Source organism: Amia ocellicauda, chromosome 5 (assembly GCF_036373705.1).
Source record: "Amia ocellicauda isolate fAmiCal2 chromosome 5, fAmiCal2.hap1, whole genome shotgun sequence".
NCBI classification, from domain to species: Eukaryota; Metazoa; Chordata; class Actinopteri; order Amiiformes; family Amiidae; genus Amia; species Amia ocellicauda.
This window is the reverse complement of record NC_089854.1, coordinates 37,775,457-37,798,067: the sequence shown is the minus strand read 5'-3', so window position 1 is coordinate 37,798,067 and position 22,611 is coordinate 37,775,457. Positions and strand designations below refer to the sequence as shown.

At 37.8% G+C, this 22,611-nt stretch overlaps 2 protein-coding genes across 3 annotated transcripts; one reads left to right on the top strand and one right to left on the bottom strand.

Annotated features, from left to right (window-relative positions):
* The first annotated feature begins 408 nt into the window (after positions 1–408).
* itih2 (inter-alpha-trypsin inhibitor heavy chain 2) lies at positions 409–17,950 on the top strand. 2 transcript variants are annotated; one of them, XM_066705086.1, is made up of 21 exons: positions 409–611; positions 957–1,034; positions 1,635–1,673; positions 2,536–2,708; positions 2,891–2,995; positions 3,922–4,084; positions 4,758–4,865; positions 5,509–5,637; positions 5,794–5,910; positions 6,557–6,725; positions 10,031–10,156; positions 10,557–10,738; positions 11,266–11,448; positions 11,715–11,854; positions 12,707–12,879; positions 13,462–13,590; positions 14,062–14,184; positions 14,854–15,052; positions 15,350–15,522; positions 15,922–16,033; positions 17,358–17,950. In XM_066705086.1, exons 1-21 carry the CDS (start codon positions 507–509, stop codon positions 17,533–17,535), a joined length of 2,904 nt encoding a protein of 967 aa, XP_066561183.1. In that variant the 5' UTR covers positions 409–506; the 3' UTR covers positions 17,536–17,950. The 2 variants fall into 2 exon arrangements, with proteins under 2 accessions (XP_066561183.1, XP_066561184.1); XM_066705087.1 differs by lacking the exon at positions 2,536–2,708 and having other exon boundaries at positions 424–611.
* On the bottom strand, positions 17,393–22,536 carry kin (Kin17 DNA and RNA binding protein). The gene is made up of 13 exons (XM_066705088.1): positions 22,291–22,536; positions 22,016–22,110; positions 21,629–21,672; positions 21,211–21,333; positions 20,828–21,009; positions 20,588–20,636; positions 20,364–20,421; positions 19,954–20,077; positions 19,779–19,829; positions 19,291–19,359; positions 18,971–19,070; positions 18,788–18,888; positions 17,393–18,631 (listed from the first exon to the last, which is right to left on the bottom strand). Exons 1-13 carry the CDS (start codon positions 22,402–22,404, stop codon positions 18,569–18,571), a joined length of 1,173 nt encoding a protein of 390 aa, XP_066561185.1. The 5' UTR covers positions 22,405–22,536; the 3' UTR covers positions 17,393–18,568.
* Between the last annotated feature and the right edge of the window lie 75 nt (positions 22,537–22,611).

Genomic DNA, 22,611 nt, shown 5'->3' with positions numbered 1-22,611 from the left:
GTAAATGTATTACTTGATTGATAGATGGACAATCATGACCCCCTAATAAACTACAATCCCTGAGTTTCAGTTTGCTTTACTTACCTACATAAAAGTTAAAAGCATGGGACACACCCTAAACTTAAAACTAAAACTAAACTAAAAAAGACCCTTGCAGTGCTATACTTTGTTACCAGAGGGGAAAAAAGGTGGATTCATTGTATTTTATATAAATAAAATTAAAATATTGAACAGTCAGCTGACTGGAAGCAGATCCACAGGTTGAAGGAAACCTATCATATCTCGGCTACAAGTGCAAACAATTCTTATTTGCACAATTCAGTTCAAATTTCAAAGTGATTTTTTTTTTTTTTTTTTCATGGGAAACACAACAAATATTGACCACAGCCAAAGGAAAAGAGCTCTTGTGTCATTTTTATCCTTCACTCTTTGGTTTACTTTCAGCTCAGAGCTGTTCGAAAGTGCTTCTGTCGAGTGTCCTCTGTCACTGCTGGAAGGCAGTCAAGATGAGACACCTTGCCTGGTTTATCTGTTTCTTTATTGTCTCGAAAATTGAAAGTTTTGATTTTGTAATTGATGGAAGCTGGGGTGAAGAAACTGACTTCACTAAGGTAAAATGATCTTTTGTTTTATAACAGGTCTGCAAACATGTAAAGATACATTTAAATTAAAACTAAAATAAATCTAATATATTAATTATAATTCTGCTATATGTATATCTAATATAGCATTCAAAATATATATGCTAATTACTACCACAATATTTGTAATCGTGTAAAATATAATATTTTTTTCTTTAGTTAAAAATGAGAACAGTCACTCCCAAGAATGCAATGCATTGAATAAATATATCTTATTTTAATTATACATTGATACAAGATTTATTAGATTGAAATCCTTTGTCATATCTTAAGCTCATATATACATATACAATTTATTTATTTTCTCACTTCCAGCTGTCAGAATCAAATGGAAGGGAAGTTGAATCACGTTTGGGTTCACCCAAACTCATAAACCGATATGAGAAACAAAAGGTAAGTTAGAAATATATTTGCCAATTGTTTGAACAAACAAACTTTTTCAGAATAATACTGTTGCTTTTCTCTGTTGACATAATGGGAAATAGTATGTCTATATATTATTTAAGGTGGTCACCAGGTCACTCAAAAAGAGGTGTGTATAAATTAATATAGATGTTGTTACCAGGAAAAGTCCTAAACGAGTAAGCTACAAATTTGAAATTTGAATAAATCTAGATGTCTAAAAGGCATTATAGGTCTGGATTTCAGAAACTGGAAGCAGCAGAAGTACTACTAACTGCATCCTATTTTTATCTACTATTTATTTTAGTGTGAAAGGAACCAGTCATGCTTTACATTATAGCTGAGTGATCAGAGATAGAGGATCAGATATTTTACATTGATATGCAGTTTCCTAGGAACAGAAGTAATGGGTAATTATAACAATTTCAAGTGTCAAATATATTGTACTATTTAATTATTTTGTAAAGTTTGGTGAAAAGCAGCTATTAAATCCTAATGTTTTCTATAATGATATACTGTCTTGTAAGTAATGACACAATCAAGACTTAATCGGACACAATCGGATTTAACTGTCTTTTCTTCCACTTTCAGAGAAGTATTTTCACCAGTGAGGAAGAAGCGGAGCTGGAGGTATTTTTCATTTTGTTGTTTAGCCCACACGATGTGACCAAGATAATGATTATCTAGCAATCAATAGAGAGAATGCAGTGACAGACAGGTTATTGACATTGCAAAATAACTTCTGAGCAACTTTGCTTTTAGGAACTCTTTGGATTCTTGGAATCATCCATATTGTTCTCAATCATAGGTGAATGTTGTGGTCTTTTTCAAGAATGATTGCTAGAAATGTTTTATAATGCATTTTCTCTTTATAACAGTGAATATGTTTGCCTTTTGACTTCTAAACTAAATCTTACAAATGGAGGAAACTACATATTTTTAAAACTATTAAACTAATGAGAGTACCAAGAGAGGACCTAAAGAAAAATAATAATTTTAGTGGTTCCTTTCTTTAAGAAAAAAGATTGGCTTATTGGTTTCTGGAATCGTTCTTAATTTGTGAACTATACTACTGCTGGAGGCTGAAAAACTGAAGGCTGTTCAGCCGAGCATTTGGAACAATGCAGCTTGAGAGGGAATACACTTAACCTATTGTGAACAGAAAATAATGGCTGGCATTCACTGAACTCAATCAATATGATAAAATAAAACACAACAACTCAGATTCACGCCTCCAACTCATCTTTCCCATTGCATTAGCAGTTCTGCATTTTGATAAACCTTGGAAATCCAAGCCAAAGAATGCAATCACCACTGATGTCTCTCTCTCTCTCTCTCTCTCTCTCTCTCTCTCTCTCTCTCTCTCTCTCTCTCTCTCTCTCTCTCTCTCTCTCTCTGCTTCCCATTCTGTAGCCTAATTGACTATGAATCTGTCCTAAAATAACTATGAACATCATTCAACGTTTTCATTAAAGTCATGTTGTGATTTTAGGCGATATCTGGAGATGGCATTAGTCTTCAGAGTTATAAAGTGGAGGCCAGAATCACATCTCACTATGCCGTCACCACCATCAAAAGCAAAGTGGTCAACACAGCCAAGCACCCACAGAGTATTGGGTTCAATGTTGATGTACCTAAAAATGCTTTCATTACCAAATTTTCCATGTAAGTCCTGATCACTCATTTCATCAGTCTCCATTCACTTTATATCTTTCAGCTTTTCCTAATTTACAGACTGCATTCCTTTTTTGTTATATGGGATTGATTTAGCCATCTTCATCTGATGCATGTGTCTTACCTCTACATCCATGTACTGCTTTGAGCCTTATTTTGTTAACTCTTTATAGGAATGTGGATGGAGTGACCTTTGTTGGTGTTGTGAAGGAAAAGACAGTTGCCAGAAGGCTGTATGCCCAAGCAAGATCAAGAGGAAAGGCTGCTGGGATAGTAAGGTAATACACTTAATAATCATGAGGTACAATCCCATATTCGAGTGTCTATATAAGGAACATTCTGTCATGCAACTGTTCCACTCATTCAATGTGCATTGCTTTATCTATCCAGCCTTAATATTCGAGAAGTCATATATGAAGTACACAAGGAATCTTAATAAATGTTCAGATTGGAACATGAAATCTTCTTAGTTTGGCCAAGGCCTATCAAAAAATGAAAGTAATATCAGACTTGTGAGACAGCACTCTTCCATTTAATATTAGCTAAAGCCATGGCGAATTTAGATTAATCCTGATTTAAAATACATCTTTACTAGGCCTTTTACTGTAATGTAGTGGGACCGCGTGTCCAAGAAGCCCTCATACCCGGGCGACTGTGGTTTTATCTCAGTATTCTCTATTCGGGCAAATTCCCTTTTGAAGCTGTACTGCTAGAGAGTCTTTTCAGTAATAATATAGCATATGGTAGAGCACTATTCTCTGGAATAACCATAGGGAGCTCCCTTTGGGTAATACTAAAGTCTAAATTGATTTACTTTATCTGATAGGATTCCTTTCAAATCTCATCTGGCTGGTACTGTCGGGAGTCGTGTTATAACAAAACAGGGATTTATGATAATAGCACATTCTCAAAAGCACTCTACTCCTGGTACCCCAGTGATAAGAGGTTTGATAGATTTTTATTTTTTATTTTTGTAAAGTTGAAGAAACAATAAAAGATATCACAAAAATAAACAACAGACCAAACACATGCTAAAGGATAACTAAAATATAAAAATGTATGTAGCACAGAATAAATAATATTGTTATTGTTGTTGTCTCAACTGCTTGGAAATGGAAGATATGTTATCACACTTTTAAAAAAAGTTTTAGCTTAGCAAATCTTTCAAATTTGTCTTATTGAGATTTCTAATTCCTGGTTTCAGGACCAACAGTCAGAACATGGAAACATTCAAAGCTGAACTGTTCGTCCCTGCCAGCAGCAAGGTTGAATTTGAGCTGCAGTATCAGGGGCTGATGATGAGGAAATTGTCGGTTTATGAATACGTACTTAACCTCCAACCTGGCAAACTGGTGCCGCAATTCCAGGTAGACGTCCATCATTTTCTGTATATCACAGCTGAGGTGTGAGGGAAGAAAGAATATAATGTTTTGGAAACACGTTTTCTTTCTCATAGATCTCAATGCATGAAAATACTTGTAAGGTCTGATTTGGTTTTGTTTGTTAGTTTCACTGTGAATAAAGTCATTTTTATATGCATTTATCAAGGGGGGGGGAGGGGGGGTCACAAACTGGGAATGGACAAGATCTGAATGTTAAATCACTTCCCAATTACAGTTATAACTATAATAATTTCGATATGCAACGGTGGCTTTTTTGTTTGCCGTAAGAATCATCTTTCTGCTTCATGCAAATCCATCATGAAGCAGTGTTTTTACATTTGTGGTGGATGGGCCAAAGTTCATATTTGCTCCAGTCCCTAGCATGAGATTAGTAATGTGTAATTAAAGATTAGAAACAATGCATTTTTTGTGGTAAACAACCTGAAAAAACTCCAGAAACTTCTGCTTGCTTCCTGATATTAGATTTTGTTTTAATTTTAGATACATAATACTCTGCTCTTTGCTGCTGTACATATTTTAAATCAATGATAACCATGCATTTGTCTTGACTGTAGCTCTTTACCAGTTAGCGGCTCCTGGAGAGCTCTGGAGAATAATAAGACTTTATAAACTAAAAGGTTTTGTTTATTTGATCAAGGTTGATGTCTACATTTATGAGCCAATGGGCATTGCCTATGTTGAGGTTCCCAACATCCTTGGAGAACAGTTTGAAGGAATTACTAAAGTAACTCACTCGAAAAATAAGGTAAACATTGTCTGTCCTCTGTCCATTCAATCCATCTACTCCCGCCAGTTTAACACCAAAGGAAATGCAATAAATACATATAGTAAAACTCCATGAATGTCAAAATGTTACAAGAGTGGTTGATTTAACAGTCACTAGTGTAATCATCAGGGGCAGATTTAGGGTTCACGTGAATGTATTGTTTACTGTATATTTCCTATACACTTGTGTAAATTGGAATTTGTAAATTGCATTATACTTGGAACTGTACTGTACTATTCCACTTTGTATTGCTCTTATATTATGTAAGTTGCCCTGGATAAGGGCATCTGTTTAGAAATAAATAATAATAATAATAATAATAATAATAATAATAATAATAATAATAATAATAATAATAAATAGAAGCAGAACATTTAATTTCACGGACAGAATGTTTTATTTATTAGTTATCAGTGACATGTGAATTTGTATGTGATATGTGTTTGACCTTGTTAAAATACAATGACCAGCACTGGGACTGGTATTGGTCCTGGTTAGAATTCCATTTGAAGTTAGCAATTAATATACCTTGTATTATGATGATGATGATGATGATGATGATGATGATGATATCAATATAATTTTGCAAACATTTTCTCTGCCCATTGCTGTGTTTCTTCAGGCCCATGTTTCCTTTAGGCCAACCCTGCAGCAGCAGAGATCGTGTCACAAATGCACCTCTACTGCGCTCAGTGGCCTCTTCATTGTGAAATATGACGTGGTTTGGGAAAACAACGGGGGGAATCTGCAGGTAGCCTTAAAATTGTTACAGAACTCCTGCAAACATGCATCTGTTGTTGTTCTTTGCTTTTCATTTGGATTCAGATTAGTATTATCATTATTGTTGCTATAATTATTTTTATTATTATTCACATAACAAATTGATACATGTTTGTGTATTTCCTAGATTTCCGATGGACATTTTGTGCATTTCTTTGCCCCATCCAACCTTGCTCCCCTTCCCAAGAACATCGTATTTGTCATTGATGTTAGTGGCTCAATGTGGGGATTAAAGATGAAACAGGTAAGTACCTCAGAATGGTTGTATTTGCAGTGATTATTTTCTTTCTTTCTCTCAAATGGTTAATGTCCACTTTGGTGAGAAAATATTTGTTAAAGCTTTTACACAGGAACCAGGAAAAAAGATAAACAACAAAAAACTAGTACTCCACTGCCCCCTAGCCGACTCATGGAGAACTTTTTCTTTTCTTTTCAAATATTTTATAAACAGATGTGGGTCAGTGTTTGCATTGTTTTGTAGAACAGAGTATGCAAACATTCACAGTTTTTGAAAACAGAATTGGCTGATTGACTTTGTTATGATTAAATGCCTAGGCATTTTATTGATGTCCAGCTATCTTCAAAATGGTGGAACACCTTTCTACAGGACTATAAATATTTTTAAGGAATCCATGATGATGAGGGTGTTAAAATAATGTGAAATAACTGTTTGGGGACCATTAGCAGATTTTTATTAGTTTCATTGCATTTGTTTTAAAAGAAAGATCCAGCAGGTATTATGGGGCACCCTTAAGCTGGAGACAAGGGGAGTATGTGGGGTCTTCTCACATCCATTCTGCATTTAAACTTATTCATTTACCTAGGTGGAACATTGGGCAGGAAACAGTTACCTTGTTGTTGTTGTTTTTGTGTGTGGTCATGTCTGTTAGACAGTACAGGCAATGCAGACTATCTTGGATGACCTCTCCTACAATGACTTCTTCAGTATCATTGACTTCAACCACAATGTCCGCTGCTGGAGTGAAGAGCTGGTTCCTGCGAGTAGCATTCAGGTGGCTGAAGCCAAGAAGTACATCCAGGCAATCCAGCCAAATGGGGGTATGTGAAGCCATGGAGCTGTTGGCCAGAGCTATAGTGGGAAGCCAAGAGACATGTCATGGGTTGAACAATGCAATGGCAGTGAAGGAGTGGATATAGGGAAATGGAACTCTCTGGACCTTGTACTCAGATTGTTTGTTGATATAATCCTCATGTTTGCCCTGTCTGGACATGTCGCTTTACCTTTCTACCCTTAACTTTTGTGTATAAACCATCCAGCACAAAGTTCAAAGATGGATAGCGTATGGAAATTAACTTCCGGTTCCTAACGCATAAATCCCATTAATTTTTTCCATAGAGATAAGGAAAAATTGCTCAAATGAGATCTATGTTCAACACAGGCTTAGGCCATCTTATACGTTTTTGTTGTGGAAGTTAGACTCTTTCAATACATTCGGCCATTATAGGTCTTGAAGCACAAACTTACCGACAGCAAGGAAAAGCTAACAAAATGCTAACTTTTAGAAGAACGTGACTACAGAACAGGCGCATGCCTGTGTCGTCTCCTCCACTAGCTAACGCATCCTGGCTGTCCCAAGCACGATCACCTAGCTAGCTTCTACATTCTAGCACAATCGGGTAGTGTTTATTGTAGTAGTTAGCTAGCCAGTTATCTCTAAACGGAGTCATAAAGTGCTAAAGTTCCTTAGTATATGTATCAAAAGTATGAGAGAATATGGTAGCTACTCTTTCAACTGAGTTCAGGCGGCAGGAGTAGAGTGTTGGTGGGGGAGGATGTATCAAGGTAGCGTCTGATGTTGTAGTCCCATTTTTATAAAAGTTAGCTTTCTGCTTGCTGGGAGTACAAAAGTGCATCAAAGAGCTCACCTTTGTGCACAAAACGTATCACTTTTTATAAGCCTGTGTTAAACACAGACTTTATTTTGACAATTTTATGAAATCCCTATGGGAAAGATGAATGAGAATTTTTCCATTTTGCAGTGAGGGCATTAGCTGTACCAGCAAAAAGTGCACCTATTGAGCGGGTTTTCAGCCATGGTGGACTAATTCTATGACCACATCATGTACAGATGAGTGACAGGGTTCTGTTCAACTTAATATTTTGTAATCCTCTGTATAACAAGTACAATACTTCATTGATGCATGAAGACATGTAGCAACATGGTTGATGTTCTTCTACTTATGTCCAAAGTAAGGCTCAGTAGTAGGAGTGTGCATTTTCTGCTTTGGACCAAAAAGAAAACCCATATTCATAATTTTTCCTTGGATTTTGTCCCATAATTCATCAAGATATATAGGGAACCTAATGTGTGTATATACACTCACCTAAAGGATTATTAGGAACACCTGTTCAATTTCTCATTAATGCAATTATCTAACCAACCAATCACATGGCAGTTGCTTCAATGCATTTAGGGGTGTGGTCCTGGTCAAGACAGTCTCCTGAACTCCAAACTGAATGTCTGAATGGGAAAGAAAGGTGATTTAAGCAATTTTGAGCATGGCATGGTTGTTGGTGCCAGACGGGCCGGTCTGAGTATTTCACAATCTGCTCAGTTACTGGGATTTTCACGCACAACCATTTCTAGGGTTTACAAAGAATGGTGTGAAAAGGGAAAAACATCCAGTATGCGGCAGTCCTGTGGGCGAAAATGCCTTGTTGATGCTAGAGGTCAGAGGAGAATGGGCCGACTGATTCAAGCTGATAGAAGAGCAACTTTGACTGAAATAACCACTCGTTACAACCGAGGTATGCAGCAAAGCATTTGTGTTTATTATAATTATTATTAATATATATATATATATATATATATATATATATATATATATATATATATACACTCACCTAAAGGATTATTAGGAACACCATACTAATACTGTGTTTGACCCCCTTTCGCCTTCAGAACTGCCTTAATTCTACGTGGCATTGATTCAACAAGGTGCTGAAAGCATTCTTTAGAAATGTTGGCCCATATTGATAGGATAGCATCTTGCAGTTGATGGAGATTTGTGGGATGCACATCCAGGGCACGAAGCTCCCGTTCCACCACATCCCAAAGATGCTCTATTGGGTTGAGATCTGGTGACTGTGGGGGCCAGTTTAGTACAGTGAACTCATTGTCATGTTCAAGAAACCAATTTGAAATGATTCGACCTTTGTGACATGGTGCATTATCCTGCTGGAAGTAGCCATCAGAGGATGGGTACATGGTGGTCATAAAGGGATGGACATGGTCAGAAACAATGCTCAGGTAGGCCATGGCATTTAAACGATGAACGATTGGCACTAAGGGGCCTAAAGTGTGCCAAGAAAACATCCCCCACACCATTACACCACCACCACCAGCCTGCACAGTGGTAACAAGGCATGATGGATCCATGTTCTCATTCTGTTTACGCCAAATTCTGACTCTACCATCTGAATGTCTCAACAAAAATCGAGACTCATCAGACCAGGCAACATTTTTCCAGTCTTCAACTGTCCAATTTTGGTGAGCTTGTGCAAATTGTAGCCTCTTTTTCCTATTTGTAGTGGAGATGAGTGGTACCCGGTGGGGTCTTCTGCTGTTGTAGCCCATCCGCCTCAAGGTTGTACATGTTGTGGCTTCACAAATGCTTTGCTGCATACCTCGGTTGTAACGAGTGGTTATTTCAGTCAAAGTTGCTCTTCTATCAGCTTGAATCAGTCGGCCCATTCTCCTCTGACCTCTAGCATCAACAAGGCATTTTCGCCCACAGGACTGCCGCATACTGGATGTTTTTCCCTTTTCACACCATTCTTTGTAAACCCTAGAAATGGTTGTGCGTGAAAATCCCAGTAACTGAGCAGATTGTGAAATACTCAGACCGGCCCGTCTGGCACCAACAACCATGCCACGCTCAAAATTGCTTAAATCACCTTTCTTTCCCATTCAGACATTCAGTTTGGAGTTCAGGAGATTGTCTTGACCAGGACCACAACCCTAAATGCATTGAAGCAACTGCCATGTGATTGGTTGGTTAGATAATTGCATTAATGAGAAATTGAACAGGTGTTCCTAAAAATTCTTTAGGTGAGTGTATATATATATATATATATATATATATATATATATACACTTTTTTATACTATATATACTTTTTTTTATACTATCGCACATTATTGGGATACTGACTTGGGACTTACTTGTACTTGCAAAATAATTACTTGTTGACACCTCTGCTATCAACTTGACATCAAAATCAGTGCAAAAACAGTGCAATGTGATTATTCAAAATATTATAAGCTTCTTCTTTAAATGTATATAGGATATTGGAGCTTTATACTCCATCCATAATTCTGACTCTGATGTCTTTCATTGCAGGTACTAACATTAATGAAGCACTTCTCCGAGCCATCTATATGTTGTCTAAAGGCCTGACCTATGGTTACATTGACCCTCGCTCAGTCTCAATGATAATTCTAGTGTCTGACGGAGATCCTACCGTAGGTATGCTAACAGAAGAGCTCCTTTTTTCCTACAGCTTACATACAGATTACTTTAAAAGTAAAATGGTTTTCCCTTCCGTCACTTAATTGGCAGGCTGTAAATATACCTTCTTTCTTACATTCGAAAGTGACTTTAAAGTTATGGTTTTTATATGACCTTCAGAAAGGAATGTCAGTGAGAACTGCAATTTAATCACATGACTGCTTGTGTACACATGTTGTCACTGTACTTGTAAAGAAATTCAGCATTTAAAAACTAAAAACTAAATGTAAAAAAAAAAAACACTACAGTAATAACATAAAACAGTCCAGTGTTTATTTTAAATGATTGGCTTTAATTGTTTGATTGGAATTGATCTTGACGAGTTGACAGATATTGTGTTTCTCCCCCTAACTGCTAGGTGAGATCAAACTGAGCACCATTCAGAAGAATGTGAAGAGAATCATGCGAGAGGAGTTCTCCCTCTTCTCCCTCGGCATTGGCTTTGATGTAGACTATGACTTCCTGGAGAGAATCGCAATGGAGAACCGTGGAATGGCTCAACGGATTTATGCCAATCAAGATGCTTCTGAGCAGCTGAGGGTACTTTTATGTTTGTCCAGCTGTTTTAGCCCTTCTCCCAAGTATTTTCTGTCAGGATGCCTGTTCTGCTGAATAGACAGTGTTTAATGCCAACGTTTTGCCAATATCTCATGCCTTGTTAACAGTTTGCATACAAATCAGCCTGATCAACTCTAAAGCTATAGTGGAGTAGAGCATGTGCATGAATTAGGGATCAAGAAACACTGAATCCTATTGTTTGTTTTTTTCGCTTGTATATTAAAGTATAAAATAACCACATGTTGAGGTGATATCAGGAGCCTGATCAGGGACAGTTCAGTTTAATTTCTGAAATCTGAAATGTGTGCTTAACCCTCTCTCTCTCTCTCTCTCTCTCTCTCTCATACACACATATTCTCTCTCTATCTCTAGCTCTCTCTTTGTATATGTATATTTTCATTTTAATCATAGTCTTATAACAATAGAAGTATTGTTGTAATGGGCTAAATGCTTTTAAGGTGGACACCATGTGGGTAACTATGTATTATCTTGTTCTTATCACCCTAAAGAATTTCTACACTCAAGTGTCTTCTCCATTACTGAGGAAGATAGATATCCAGTTTCCTGATATCGCTGTGTCTAAGGTCACTCAAAACATCTTTGACAAGTACTTCAATGGCTCCGAGCTGGTAGTTGCTGGAAAACTGAACCCTGGATTTCCAGTCTTACAAGGCCTAATCACGGCATCCTCTGTGAGTTCCCTGAGAAAATACATATACAAAATTCCATTCCATTTTCAATAATTGTATATTTGTTTTAGGTGTGCCCTGTTCGTTTTGACATTTTCATCATTTCATTCATTGTGTTTAATTTCCTTCTGTGTGGACAATGCATCACGGTATCCCTGTAGTATGAAAACTGAATCCAACATATAAGTAGAAGGGCAAGATTCTTGGATAAACTGGGAGGTAATTATTAAAAACAGCTTGGACCGCCAGTTCTTGGTTCTCTTTCCCAGGCTTGGATGGAAATGACTTTCAACGTGGACGCCAACGTGAATGAGCTTGATGAGGTCCTAGCCTCACAGGCAAATGTCTACTCTGGATTTGCCAAGCAACTGTGGGCCTACATCACAATCAAACAGTTGATGGCCGATCGGTGAGTATCACCAAAGCATTTCTGTCTGTCTGTAGTCTAATGTTAACTGTTTTCCACATGTACATAAAAGCTCATTGAGTTTAATCCAGTATTTCTTGAGGGAACCCAGAGAGTACACCTCAAGTGCATGGCTGGGTAGGGTTTCCCAACTCTATATTTTCTAAACTTACTTTCCACTCGTGACCTCTGGTCCCTGTTATATTAATCAACTTTTTTTTTTTAATCCCATTTAGGATTTTGAATACTTGTAATTGTTTCTATTCATAACCACATAGATTGGCTCAATCTGACCTGTCTGTGTGAGACAATCCTTCAAGACCAGCAATTAGACTGGTTACTCTTCTTTGCACCCCCAGATGTCATACAATTCATCCTAAAGGGCAGACCACAGACAGCAGTACTATGAGAACTTGTTGAACCGCATACTGGCTGTTTCTGTTAAATTGCCTGGAGGGAAGGCAACCTTTAGGTCTGGGCCTTAAGCCGTGGACCCCCAGAGACATATTCTCTCCTATAACAGTCTGTCATGTGAAGTTTTCTGTGGCAACCTTGATAAGCTGCAATATTATAGATAAGATAATATAAGAATTTGATTGATTGATTGATTTGTCCTTCTCACAATTTAGCATGGTGAACAAAATTGTACACAATATTCCACACGAGAGAACACAACTACAGTAAGCCTTGTGAAATGTTGGTGTTTGCATTCTCGGTACAGTTTTCAGTCTTCACCGCGCCATTAAACTTCAGGGTCTAGTGGCATGCAGTATAACAGCTAATATTAAAGGTTACAGTGGAAGGATGAGGAAGTGTTTGGTTCAGAGGCCTGACTCATATATTGATCTCACACAGGGCCCTGGCTCCAAACGCTGTCAAGAAGAGAAAAATCACTCATGAAATCCTGAACCTGGCTTTGGAGCACCAGTTTGTGACCCCAATGACCGCAATGCTGGTGGAGAGTGAAGATGGAACTGAGAGAGTTTTGGCTGACCTTCCTAAAGACCCCAAACAGGCCTGCTGCACAGGCAAGTCATTGCACAGAGCTAGAGAAGAGCATTGGTGTCTTCTCTGGCCTTGCTAGGTAAACAAGCCTACATTAAGATAAACAAGAGCAAGGTGTAGCTAAGCAAAGTTAAAGGGTGGATAGGTAGATGAAAGCAAGTTGCGAACCAAATGAAAAAACATAGCAAAGCAATAAATGGATGGTATAACCATGGTCTAATCACACCAAATACAAAGTCAAATTACTGGGACAGTTTACTGCTTTCATAAAGGTTAACACCCAACCCTGGATAAACCCTGGCATTGAAGTTTTTCTTTCTTTGTTAAGCTTTGCTTTCATCTAATTTCTATTTCTTGACTAAACATTGCAGTGTATTCCAAATGTTGACTGGTTAGCGGCTGATATCTATTGATTTGTTATTTGTTATTATTATTATTATTATTATTATTATTATTATTATTATTATTATTATTATTATTATTATTATTATTATTATTATTATTATTATCAGTAGTAAGGCTTAAATGCATTTTGTATACCTGGGGCACATGCTGGCCCCCAATGGCAAGGGTGCACTTTATCACATGGACTTCTTTTCTGGCAGATTTGCAGCTGGGAAGAAAACCTATACTGGTCACATCTATACCGCCTGAGGGTGTTCCTCCGAGGAATCCTCCTTGGCCTGTGCCTACCACCATGGAGGCTGAGGCTGGTCCAATCACCCTCACAGTAGGTAAGAGTGCACTGGAGCTATCTTGCCAGCTTTGGCCTCATTTGAGCAGTAACTTGGTTCTTGCGAAGTTTACCTGGCACTGTGCACGAGTGCTTGTGTTAGTCTAACCATATGGCTCCTTGGTCAGCAGGACAGTTGAGTCAGCAGAAATAGTCATCTCAGTAAAGGCATGAAGCTCAGATAACAAATCCATGTATTTTCATTGCAAGGCAACTTAAAATTTTGTCCAGATCATAGTGTCCTGGTGTGGAGCTGACACAAGAAACTTTCAAAGGAAGGACTTTGTCATCATTCAATTCATAGCGTAGAATGGTCTCCCATTTTTCCCAGGATCGAACTCATTCCATACTAACCTAGGTTTCAACTGTGAAAGCAGGATCCCAGTATTTATGTAAATATTGATTTAAACTGGGGTTCTACAATATTACGTGTTCTTCACAAAGGAAAAACAATGTTTTGTTTCCACTCGAGTAAACACAGTTGATAACGATCCCCACTTCATCATTCATCTGCCGAAGAAAAATATGGACGTCTGTTTCAACATTGACTCTGAACCTGGAGACATTCTTAGCCTCGTCTCTGACTCTGACTCAGGTAAGAGACTACGTTTTAATCCAATGGTTTCTATTAACCTTTTCAAAACAAAAACAGTCCTGGTAAAGAAACAACACCACTTAATGATCTTTTATTTGCTGCTAGTTCAGCCTCCTTATCAGTTCTTCATTTGAACCTTATTGCAGCGTACGGCACAATTAGTCATGACAGTGGTGCAAGATCTCTAAAGGACTGAGCTCCAGACAAGGCTCTCTGAAAAGAAGGCACACAGAGTAATTTTCCCACTGCAGAGTCTTGCCACAGAATTGTATACCAATTGTAAACTAGAAATGGTGCTTTTTGGAAATCCTCCAAATAGGGCATTACAGTAATCCAGCTGGGACAAGGTTATACTTTCTTCTTCCTGAGTTTGAAATCTACATCTTACAACAAGGCTGCATTTAATAGATGATAGACAACTTTTGGCTACAGTATTGATCCAACATCAAAAACAAAATACAAACAAGAAGACTTTAGATAGATAACAAAGAAAAACAGAAACTGCATTTATATATGTCTATGAATTGGGAAAGTTCTGAAGGAGTAGTTATTGCCCTTTTCATGAGTTCATTTATAACCTCTGTGAACTGATTAAATCAATATCAATCAATAAGGAGAAAATGCAAGTTTTTGGACGACTGTTTTTGTGTTCTTGCTTTTGCTATATAGGTGTTGTGGTGAATGGTCAACTCAGAGCAGCGAAACAACCTGAAAAAAATAAGATGAAGACTTATTTTGGAACAATTGCCATCTATTACAAACCTGGGCACATCAAAGTTAAGATCACCACCGAGCACATATCCATAGAAGATGAGCAGTACACTCATTTCATCTCCTGGAAAGAAACAGGGAACCTGACACAAAATGGGTATGTACTGTGTAAGATTTTAAAGGATTGATGTTACACATTGAAGAGGAGCACAGCTGTGATTATGTAGTTTCCAGATCAGCTGTACCATCAATATTATTTACTTTTACCTTAAAGGACTTTGAAAACTGTGGTTCTTAAAGCTTACAGTACTTGAAGAGAAAGCAAAGTACCGGAACAGCCTTAAACTTGGAACATGGTGTCTAGATGTCTAGATGATTGAAGCGTTAGCCAGCAGCAGTACTGTTTAATTTCCCCTGGTGTGTGGTTGAAACCTGTTTGCCTGTTGTGACGCAGAGTTCAGATCACCATCAAGAGAGACTCACACGTTACCATCACTCTTAATGAAAAGGTCTCCTTCATGGTCCTTCTTCACCGTGTGTGGAAGAAGCACCCAGTCAACGTGGACTTCTTGGGCATTTACACCCCTCACACCAACGTGTACTCGCCCAAGGTTCACGGGCTGATCGGTGGGTAGTGTTCCTTCATAATCTGAACGCCATCGCACTCGTAGCAGACGGCCAATGACTTGGGTAGTGTGAGGTGTAGATTCACACCTTAAAGTTGCACAGTCATGTTATGGCAAGATGGCTTGTCGAAAAATACAACAAAGAATTGAGAGGGCAATACAAAATTATGTTATCATGCTGATTGTATTCACTAGCTCCAGTCCTTTGGTGTTTAATAAAATTCTTCAAACAGTGTCCCAAGATTCTGTTGATTAAGTTGCCTAATTGAGCCAATAACTGATTCAGCAGTGTAATTTACATCTCTCCAGGACCAAGGCTGGAGAGAAAACACAAAATATTATGTGTCCATTAAAATTAGTCTACTACATTATATACAATTTCTCTTCTGTTGCCTCTTAGGCCAGTTTGCCATTGAACCAGAGGTGCAGGTATACAGTCTACATGATGGTTTGGACCCAGGTAAACCAGAGGCCACGATGGACGTCAAAGGAGGAAAACTTGCTGTTACCAGGTACAACACCAATACCTGTTCTGGTTTTCAGGAGCCTCATGTTAAGAACAGATGATTTATATCCCTCTTTGTAGACTCCATCAGTTCAAATATAAATAAAGTGACTGTCCTCTCAAGGGTACTTATTTATGGACACTGCCAGAGAAGGACTAATGTGTCTTATATTAATCACTCATAATTAGCAGAACATGTCCTTTCAGAGCTAAATCTCCTCATTCATCATTCTCTATTAAAAATGTACATTAAATTAGCCTCTATAATAACCTGTCATTATTTATGCATGCAGAGTTCTCTTTTGTAACTAATTAATCTTTCCCTGTATACTGGGCTTGTTGAAATAATGCAAAACAGAATCATTATTCTGCAATAATTACAGAATTGTAGAGGCTACTTTTGGTCATGATAATAAAATTAAAAAGCAGAATGTAATCCAATAATGATAACTTGACAATTTTTAATGGTTTTTCAATGTCAATGTTGAGCATGTCTGAAAAAGGGGTGTTTCCTCATTCACTGATTGTGTCCCGTTATGTTCATTATTTTTTCATTCCCAAGGTTAAACCTTACTTGTGTTTTCATCTTTGTCCTCAAGCTGATACAACACAAAGTAGGGATGAGAGTAATTATTTCCTGATTACAGTATATTTACCTGAGTTTACAATTTACTGTAGAACAACACACAACTGCTAGGTTTTCCTAAACATGTCAAGCTAACACACCTCTGGGGTCAGTATGCTTAATACTTCTGAGTCCAAACATTTGCACAATAAATAATTTCTATGGTCTATTCATGTGTGTAGAAGACTGGTCTCCTGCCAGTTCCTTTTCTAAAATTACATAAATATCAAAGAGTGGATTATAGTCTATGAAAAATAAGCTTATTTTTATAACAGGGCGTAATCAATAGAACACTATCATCTATAAAGTAAAACATCTTGCTTGCACACAATTTTACACTGAATGTTGCAGAAACAAGATCTGAATGGAAGGTGAAGTGCGAAGGGTAGCTATAATGCCAGAGGCACCGAGTCCACAGCTGGCTTCACAACGTTAAGCCCCTTTGCACATTGAGCGTGATTTGTACACTCGCATAATCTGGCAAGATCAGAAAGGCAAGGAAGTGAACAAGACAGTTCTGCCCACCGTTCATCCAGGCTTTACCTCGTTTATCTGTGAGGGGGATATAACCCTCTTTGTTGTGCATTCTGTATGTTCCTGGATGCATCGATCTTTTAACCAGATGTTTTATGCTGCTTTTTTCCCCCCAAAAGGGTCACCCTGCTCTTCATTTAACTAACCAGACATGTCTTTACATTTGCAACAGGGGATGGCAGAAAGACTACAGAGCAGACAAAGTGCATGGGTCGGATGTCTACTGCTGGTTTATTCACAACAGTGGAAAGGGATTCATTGATGGAAATTACAAGAATTACATCGTTCCACAGCTCGATAGTTTCCTCCAGCAAGACAAGTTTAAGAGCTTGTGGAATACAACCTCTTAAAGCTCATATAATTTATGAACGCTGGAATACACTGTTCTGAACAGCACAAAAGAGTTAGAGTTGCATACAAAGGAACTGTGTATACAATTAATATGAAAATATTACTGCGTTTGTCACATCCTGATTTCTTACCTCAGTATACAGAAATATAAAAACATTTGTGTATCATCAAACATTTATTTACATTTATTGTACAATTTCAAATGCATCTTTGCGTCAGTCTCCCGCGTTTCCCCCCCAGTCGTTCTTTCAGAATAAAGTTGTGATTCCTCAGTATTTTTTGAGTTCCAGGTGTTCAGCATTCCAAATGATATCTTCAGAGTATAGCCCTACACAGTCCTTAACGATCATTTCTAATTTCACTTGTGTATTACATGTCAAAAGAAAATGTAGAATTAAAATCATTTAACAAATACCTGGTCTAATTGTACTGTCTCTCCTGACAAAAAAAACATCAATAACAGCTGCAATTACATTTCTGAAATCATTTTTTAATTACCTTGCTTCATATATTTTGCAGTTGACGATTGACAGTTATATCCTTATAGCACACATAGAAGTCAATGAAACAGAAAGCTACAATTACCTTGCAATAGCACTGAAATCCCATTGTGCCAGCGTACATAATAACTTTTATAGAGGACATGTCAATAAATCACTGAAGCACCAGAAAAGTAAACATAAGATCTATTGAAAACAGTGCAGAACCGGATATCATCACTCGAAAATATTTAAAAATGCACAAACTAATTTAAAAAAAAAACATTCTGGGAGCATATAATTGGCTTATTTATGCAGATGTATAATTAGCACTTCTTAAAGCACATATAAACAGTTTCACTCATGCCACAACTGCTAACTCAAATGCAAGTGAAAGAGCAGAAGCAATTATTCTTGTTTGGTTTTAAAACAGATATATTTACAACAATAGTGACTTAAATGATATGTAGTAAAAAAATAAATCATGGTAACCCTGACATAGTAGAGTTCTTCAGACATACGGGGCTGTGGTGTCTGATCAGTCAGTCGAAATTCAAGCCAGTTTGGAGAAGTCTTCATAGGGAATTCCATTAACCTTCCGGCCTCTCAAGCGCCCCTTTGACACAACAAATGTTTTAGTAAACATCAATTCACATCACCATGATTCCCAGCTACAAATCTAACAACCCAGTCAGTACTCGAACGCTACACGCCAGCAGACAGGTTTCTCACAAGACATGAGTGTGGCATGATATAAAACGATGACACTTACCGAATCGAGGACCAGAGTGGCACAGAATCTCTTCTCATCTATACTATCCAGCATAGCCTCACTCTCCCTGTAGTTGCCGTTTACCACCAGTACCCGTTTCCCTTGGATAATGAATACAGAATACAGTCACCGAAGCGCACTTACACGAAATTCCCCAGAGGAAGGCAGATGCTGGAGTCTCACCTGGTGCTGGAATGACCGTCTCCAGATGACTCTGATCGAGCTTCAGTTTGTCACCAGAGTCGATCATCTTCACAACTGCCGTGTATTTGTCTTGCACTTCCTGTAACAAAGGGGTTTACTTACTCAACTGACAACTCCATGATGGTAAATACCACTGAAGTCTGGACAGATTCAGAATAAATAACTCCAAGGGCTTCACAAAACCAATGCAGCCTTTTAAATAAAAAGGCAGAATTTACTCATTCTGTTCTAATGGTACCATCGATCAAGTTGAGCCCCATAAATGTCTGCAATCAATAATGAATAAAGTGTACAGTTACCTTTATTACTCCTTTTTTCTTGTAATACTTTTCCCCCAGCCTCTTTGTGACCACTTTGATTACAATATTCTGAAAAAGGAAACGATAAACAATAAAAACAACGTTTAAACTTTTGTATAGTTCATGGAAAGAAAAATGCATGCAATTACCCAATATTAATAGGGCTGTCCCTATTATCAGTGTCAGTGTATAATTTCAAAATACAGTTTAAATGCCATCTGGTCCAATGCCTGCTGAGAGGACAGTGGCAATTGAGGGGCTTTTTATGACGGTTTTGAACTTTCTTATATCCAACAACTTTTATTTTAGTAATGGGCATTATACAAATCAACAGCTTTAATTTAGATTTAGATAGGCTATGAGGGACACCTAAAGTGTGGTTTAGTATTCAAACATTGTCAATTTCTATTAACTAGAAAATAAATCGATATGATTGGCACGTGATGACCCTTCAAAGAAAGCTCTATAATATAAGCATAAAGACTTACAGGATGCAGCCAGTAATCTGTTCTGGTGGACTTCTTTTTTTGCTCTTCCATCTAAAATGAATACAAATAAAACTGGTCAGGGTTTGAACTCTGCTTTGTTATTTTAAAGGTGTAAAGATTGATTAAATCTTGAATCATTTGGTAGTTTACTAGAGGGTGGTGGGTCACACACTACCTCCATGATTTCATCCAGGGCAGACTTTTTCTTCTTAGATTCCTTCGATTCGGAGCTGTAACCAGATTCCTTCCTCTTTCCCGATGCTCCTATGGCTTGCAATGCACTTGGACCCAGAGAGGGACTAGGAGAGAACATGTACCTTAATGAATGACTCTGAATTAAAATAAGCTCAAATGCAAGGAGCCAGAGAACAGATGCCTCAGCTCAACTGTAAACTTGTGAGAAAGTGAAGAAAAACTGAACAGTAGTCAGATAAACATAGCCTGTCCCATGGAGACTCTGAACAGGAAATCCAGGAACGGTTTTACCAAAAAAAATACAAGCCCAATAAACAAAAACGTTTTATTAGCACTTTCCATCAATGTCCACATTTTCTACAATAAAAAGCCCTTGTAGAGCAATCTTACCTTGACTTTGAAGAGGACGCAGAGGGGTTAACCACTCCCTTGCTCAAATTGAATGTTACTGAAAAATAAACAAACAACTTTATCAATCGATGTACTACAGCATGCAGTTAACATTTTAAGATGCTTCTTCACTTGAATACTCATACTTGGAATCAGTGAAAAGAGTCTATGAAATTGTCCTCGCCTTCACTTCGACATACATTCAGAGTAAACCCATAACTCACCCTTCTCTTCTTCACTCTCTCTCTTTAATTCCGTGAACATAGGCGTTTCCTGGAAGCATAAAGCAAATGCAAGTTTAACTCTCACTGCAGGCACGGACTTCAAAGGGAATTTATCATATTATTTTTAATGGATAAGAAACCAAACCACAAAAAACACATGCCTGTGGAAAATGAGAATTTGAGTTGTTGGATCACTCAGCCATACAGTAACGGCCAGGCTAAGATCAGCACTGCACTCACCTCTTCTTTGCCTGCTTTGCCTCTGCGAACCTGCTCCTCGATGAACTTGGCACTTCTCTCTTCATCATCCAAATCCTGCCTTTTCTTCTTCTCCAGTTCTTCCTGTCTTCGGATGGTCTCAGGATCCCGGTCAATGTACTGAACATACCAGCCTTTAGGTGTCTCGTCCACTTTGCAGTAACCTAAACACACAACAACAAAATACGTCTGCACAAAACTTTACAGGTCCAGATGTATATAATCTCTGTTGGCTAAATAGAAAATCCAAGACAACTAAGTAGGGGATTCTGGAACTCTCGCTTTATACTATAAAATACATTACAGAAGTCTCAGTCACCATTCTCCACCTATGCCAACTATTTTATATTAGACAATGTGCCTACCTTCTTTGCCCAACCATTTAGTGAAGTCTGTGAGAGTTTCCCACTGTGTAGAGTTCATATGGACGTGTTCCCGGTCACTGATGTACTCATTATAAACAATGTTGTTGTGGACCCTCTTTGTTCCTGTACAGAAAAACAAAATGTTTTCGCAAGTGCACATCCCAATTAGTGAAGAGAACTTAAAAGATGAGGGCATATCTCCAATTCATGTCTAGATTATTTTTATTTAAAATCAAGCAACCCCCCAAATGTATTTCTATATATTGTATAGAACTTCAAATACTAAGAAACACAAGGAAGCAAAGGCAGTATTATCATCATTTTCATGTCATTAATAACTGTGAATAAAAATGTTTAAAAAGTTGTTAGATTGTCAGTTAAATTCAAGATTTTATGGACCCACTGGCACAAGTCTTACCAAAACGTCTTCTAATCAGTTCCAAAAAGTCATTCTTGAACTCCCTAAAGAAAGGATGGATTAGTTGAATGGTCAAACTATACAATGTATACTTTAAAAGCACTATAAGAAGAAGAATGAAACACTGAAAATGCTGTTAAGTGATACAAGCCAAATACAATGCCAGAGGAAGTTAGTAAAGATTTGATTCATTTGTGACTGAGAGTACAGGAATACAAATATAAAAAGAGCAGATACTTTGCTAAACAAAACATGTCAGGAATATAGAGATCAGTGAAGAATTGCATGTTTTGGGGTTTCTTTCTTGTTCTGTGAATCTGTGAAAACCTAGAAAAACAGGAGTTATACAATATTTAAGGTGGTCTTCAGTTTTCTGTCTAAACTTACTGTGAGAAGTAGTCCATAAACTGGTCGGGGTTCTCCGAGGCGAGCAGCAGCTGTCTCTGGTGAGACTCGGACAGGCAGTGGCACTTGAACCCGTTCTTTTAAAACACAACAACGTCATTAAATATATACGGGGTTTAGGGAAATATTCCATATTATTATCTGCTGTTATCTGTACACGGGTGAAGGCGTCACTACACTTACTACAGCACATAACGAAATCGAATAACTGTGTTATGATTTGCTTTAAGTTTCCTTTCAAAGTATTCAGCACTCACCTCATCTCGGCACTGTTTCTGACACATCTGGCAATACCATCTCAGTTTCTGGAGACCTTTCGATTTTATCCTGTTCCCTATTGCCTTAGGGCTGAGGAATTCTGCTTTACCCATTTTAGACAACTACCTTTCTCAAACAAACAAAAAAGACTGAAAATATATATACTTCCTGTACAAAAAAACTCAAAACACTAGCGTAACAGGCAGGTTAGCACACTTCCAGTATTATTGCGTAATACGTCATTCGCCAATGACCTTTCACCTCTCTTCGCCCGTTTTGCGGAGGTGGTCTTGGAGATTCGTCATCAAAACATGAGTTCC

What these genes read in the sequence shown, in the direction of transcription:
- kin (XM_066705088.1), bottom strand. Translation starts at nt 22,404, where the DNA reads ATGGGTAAAGCAGAATTCCTCAGCCCTAAGGCAATAGGGAACAGGATA. An exon ending in GCGTCCTCTTCAAAGTCAAG is followed by an intron (nt 20,078 to 20,363) that starts GTAAGATTGCTC and finishes GTTCTCTCCTAG; the next exon opens with TCCCTCTCTGGGTCCAAGTG. An exon ending in GACGGTCATTCCAGCACCAG is followed by an intron (nt 18,889 to 18,970) that starts GTGAGACTCCAG and finishes TCATTATCCAAG; the next exon opens with GGAAACGGGTACTGGTGGTA.
- itih2 (XM_066705086.1), top strand. Translation starts at nt 507, where the DNA reads ATGAGACACCTTGCCTGGTTTATCTGTTTCTTTATTGTCTCGAAAATT. An exon ending in ACCGATATGAGAAACAAAAG is followed by an intron (nt 1,035 to 1,634) that starts GTAAGTTAGAAA and finishes TTCCACTTTCAG; the next exon opens with AGAAGTATTTTCACCAGTGA. An exon ending in ATGCTTCTGAGCAGCTGAGG is followed by an intron (nt 10,739 to 11,265) that starts GTACTTTTATGT and finishes ATCACCCTAAAG; the next exon opens with AATTTCTACACTCAAGTGTC.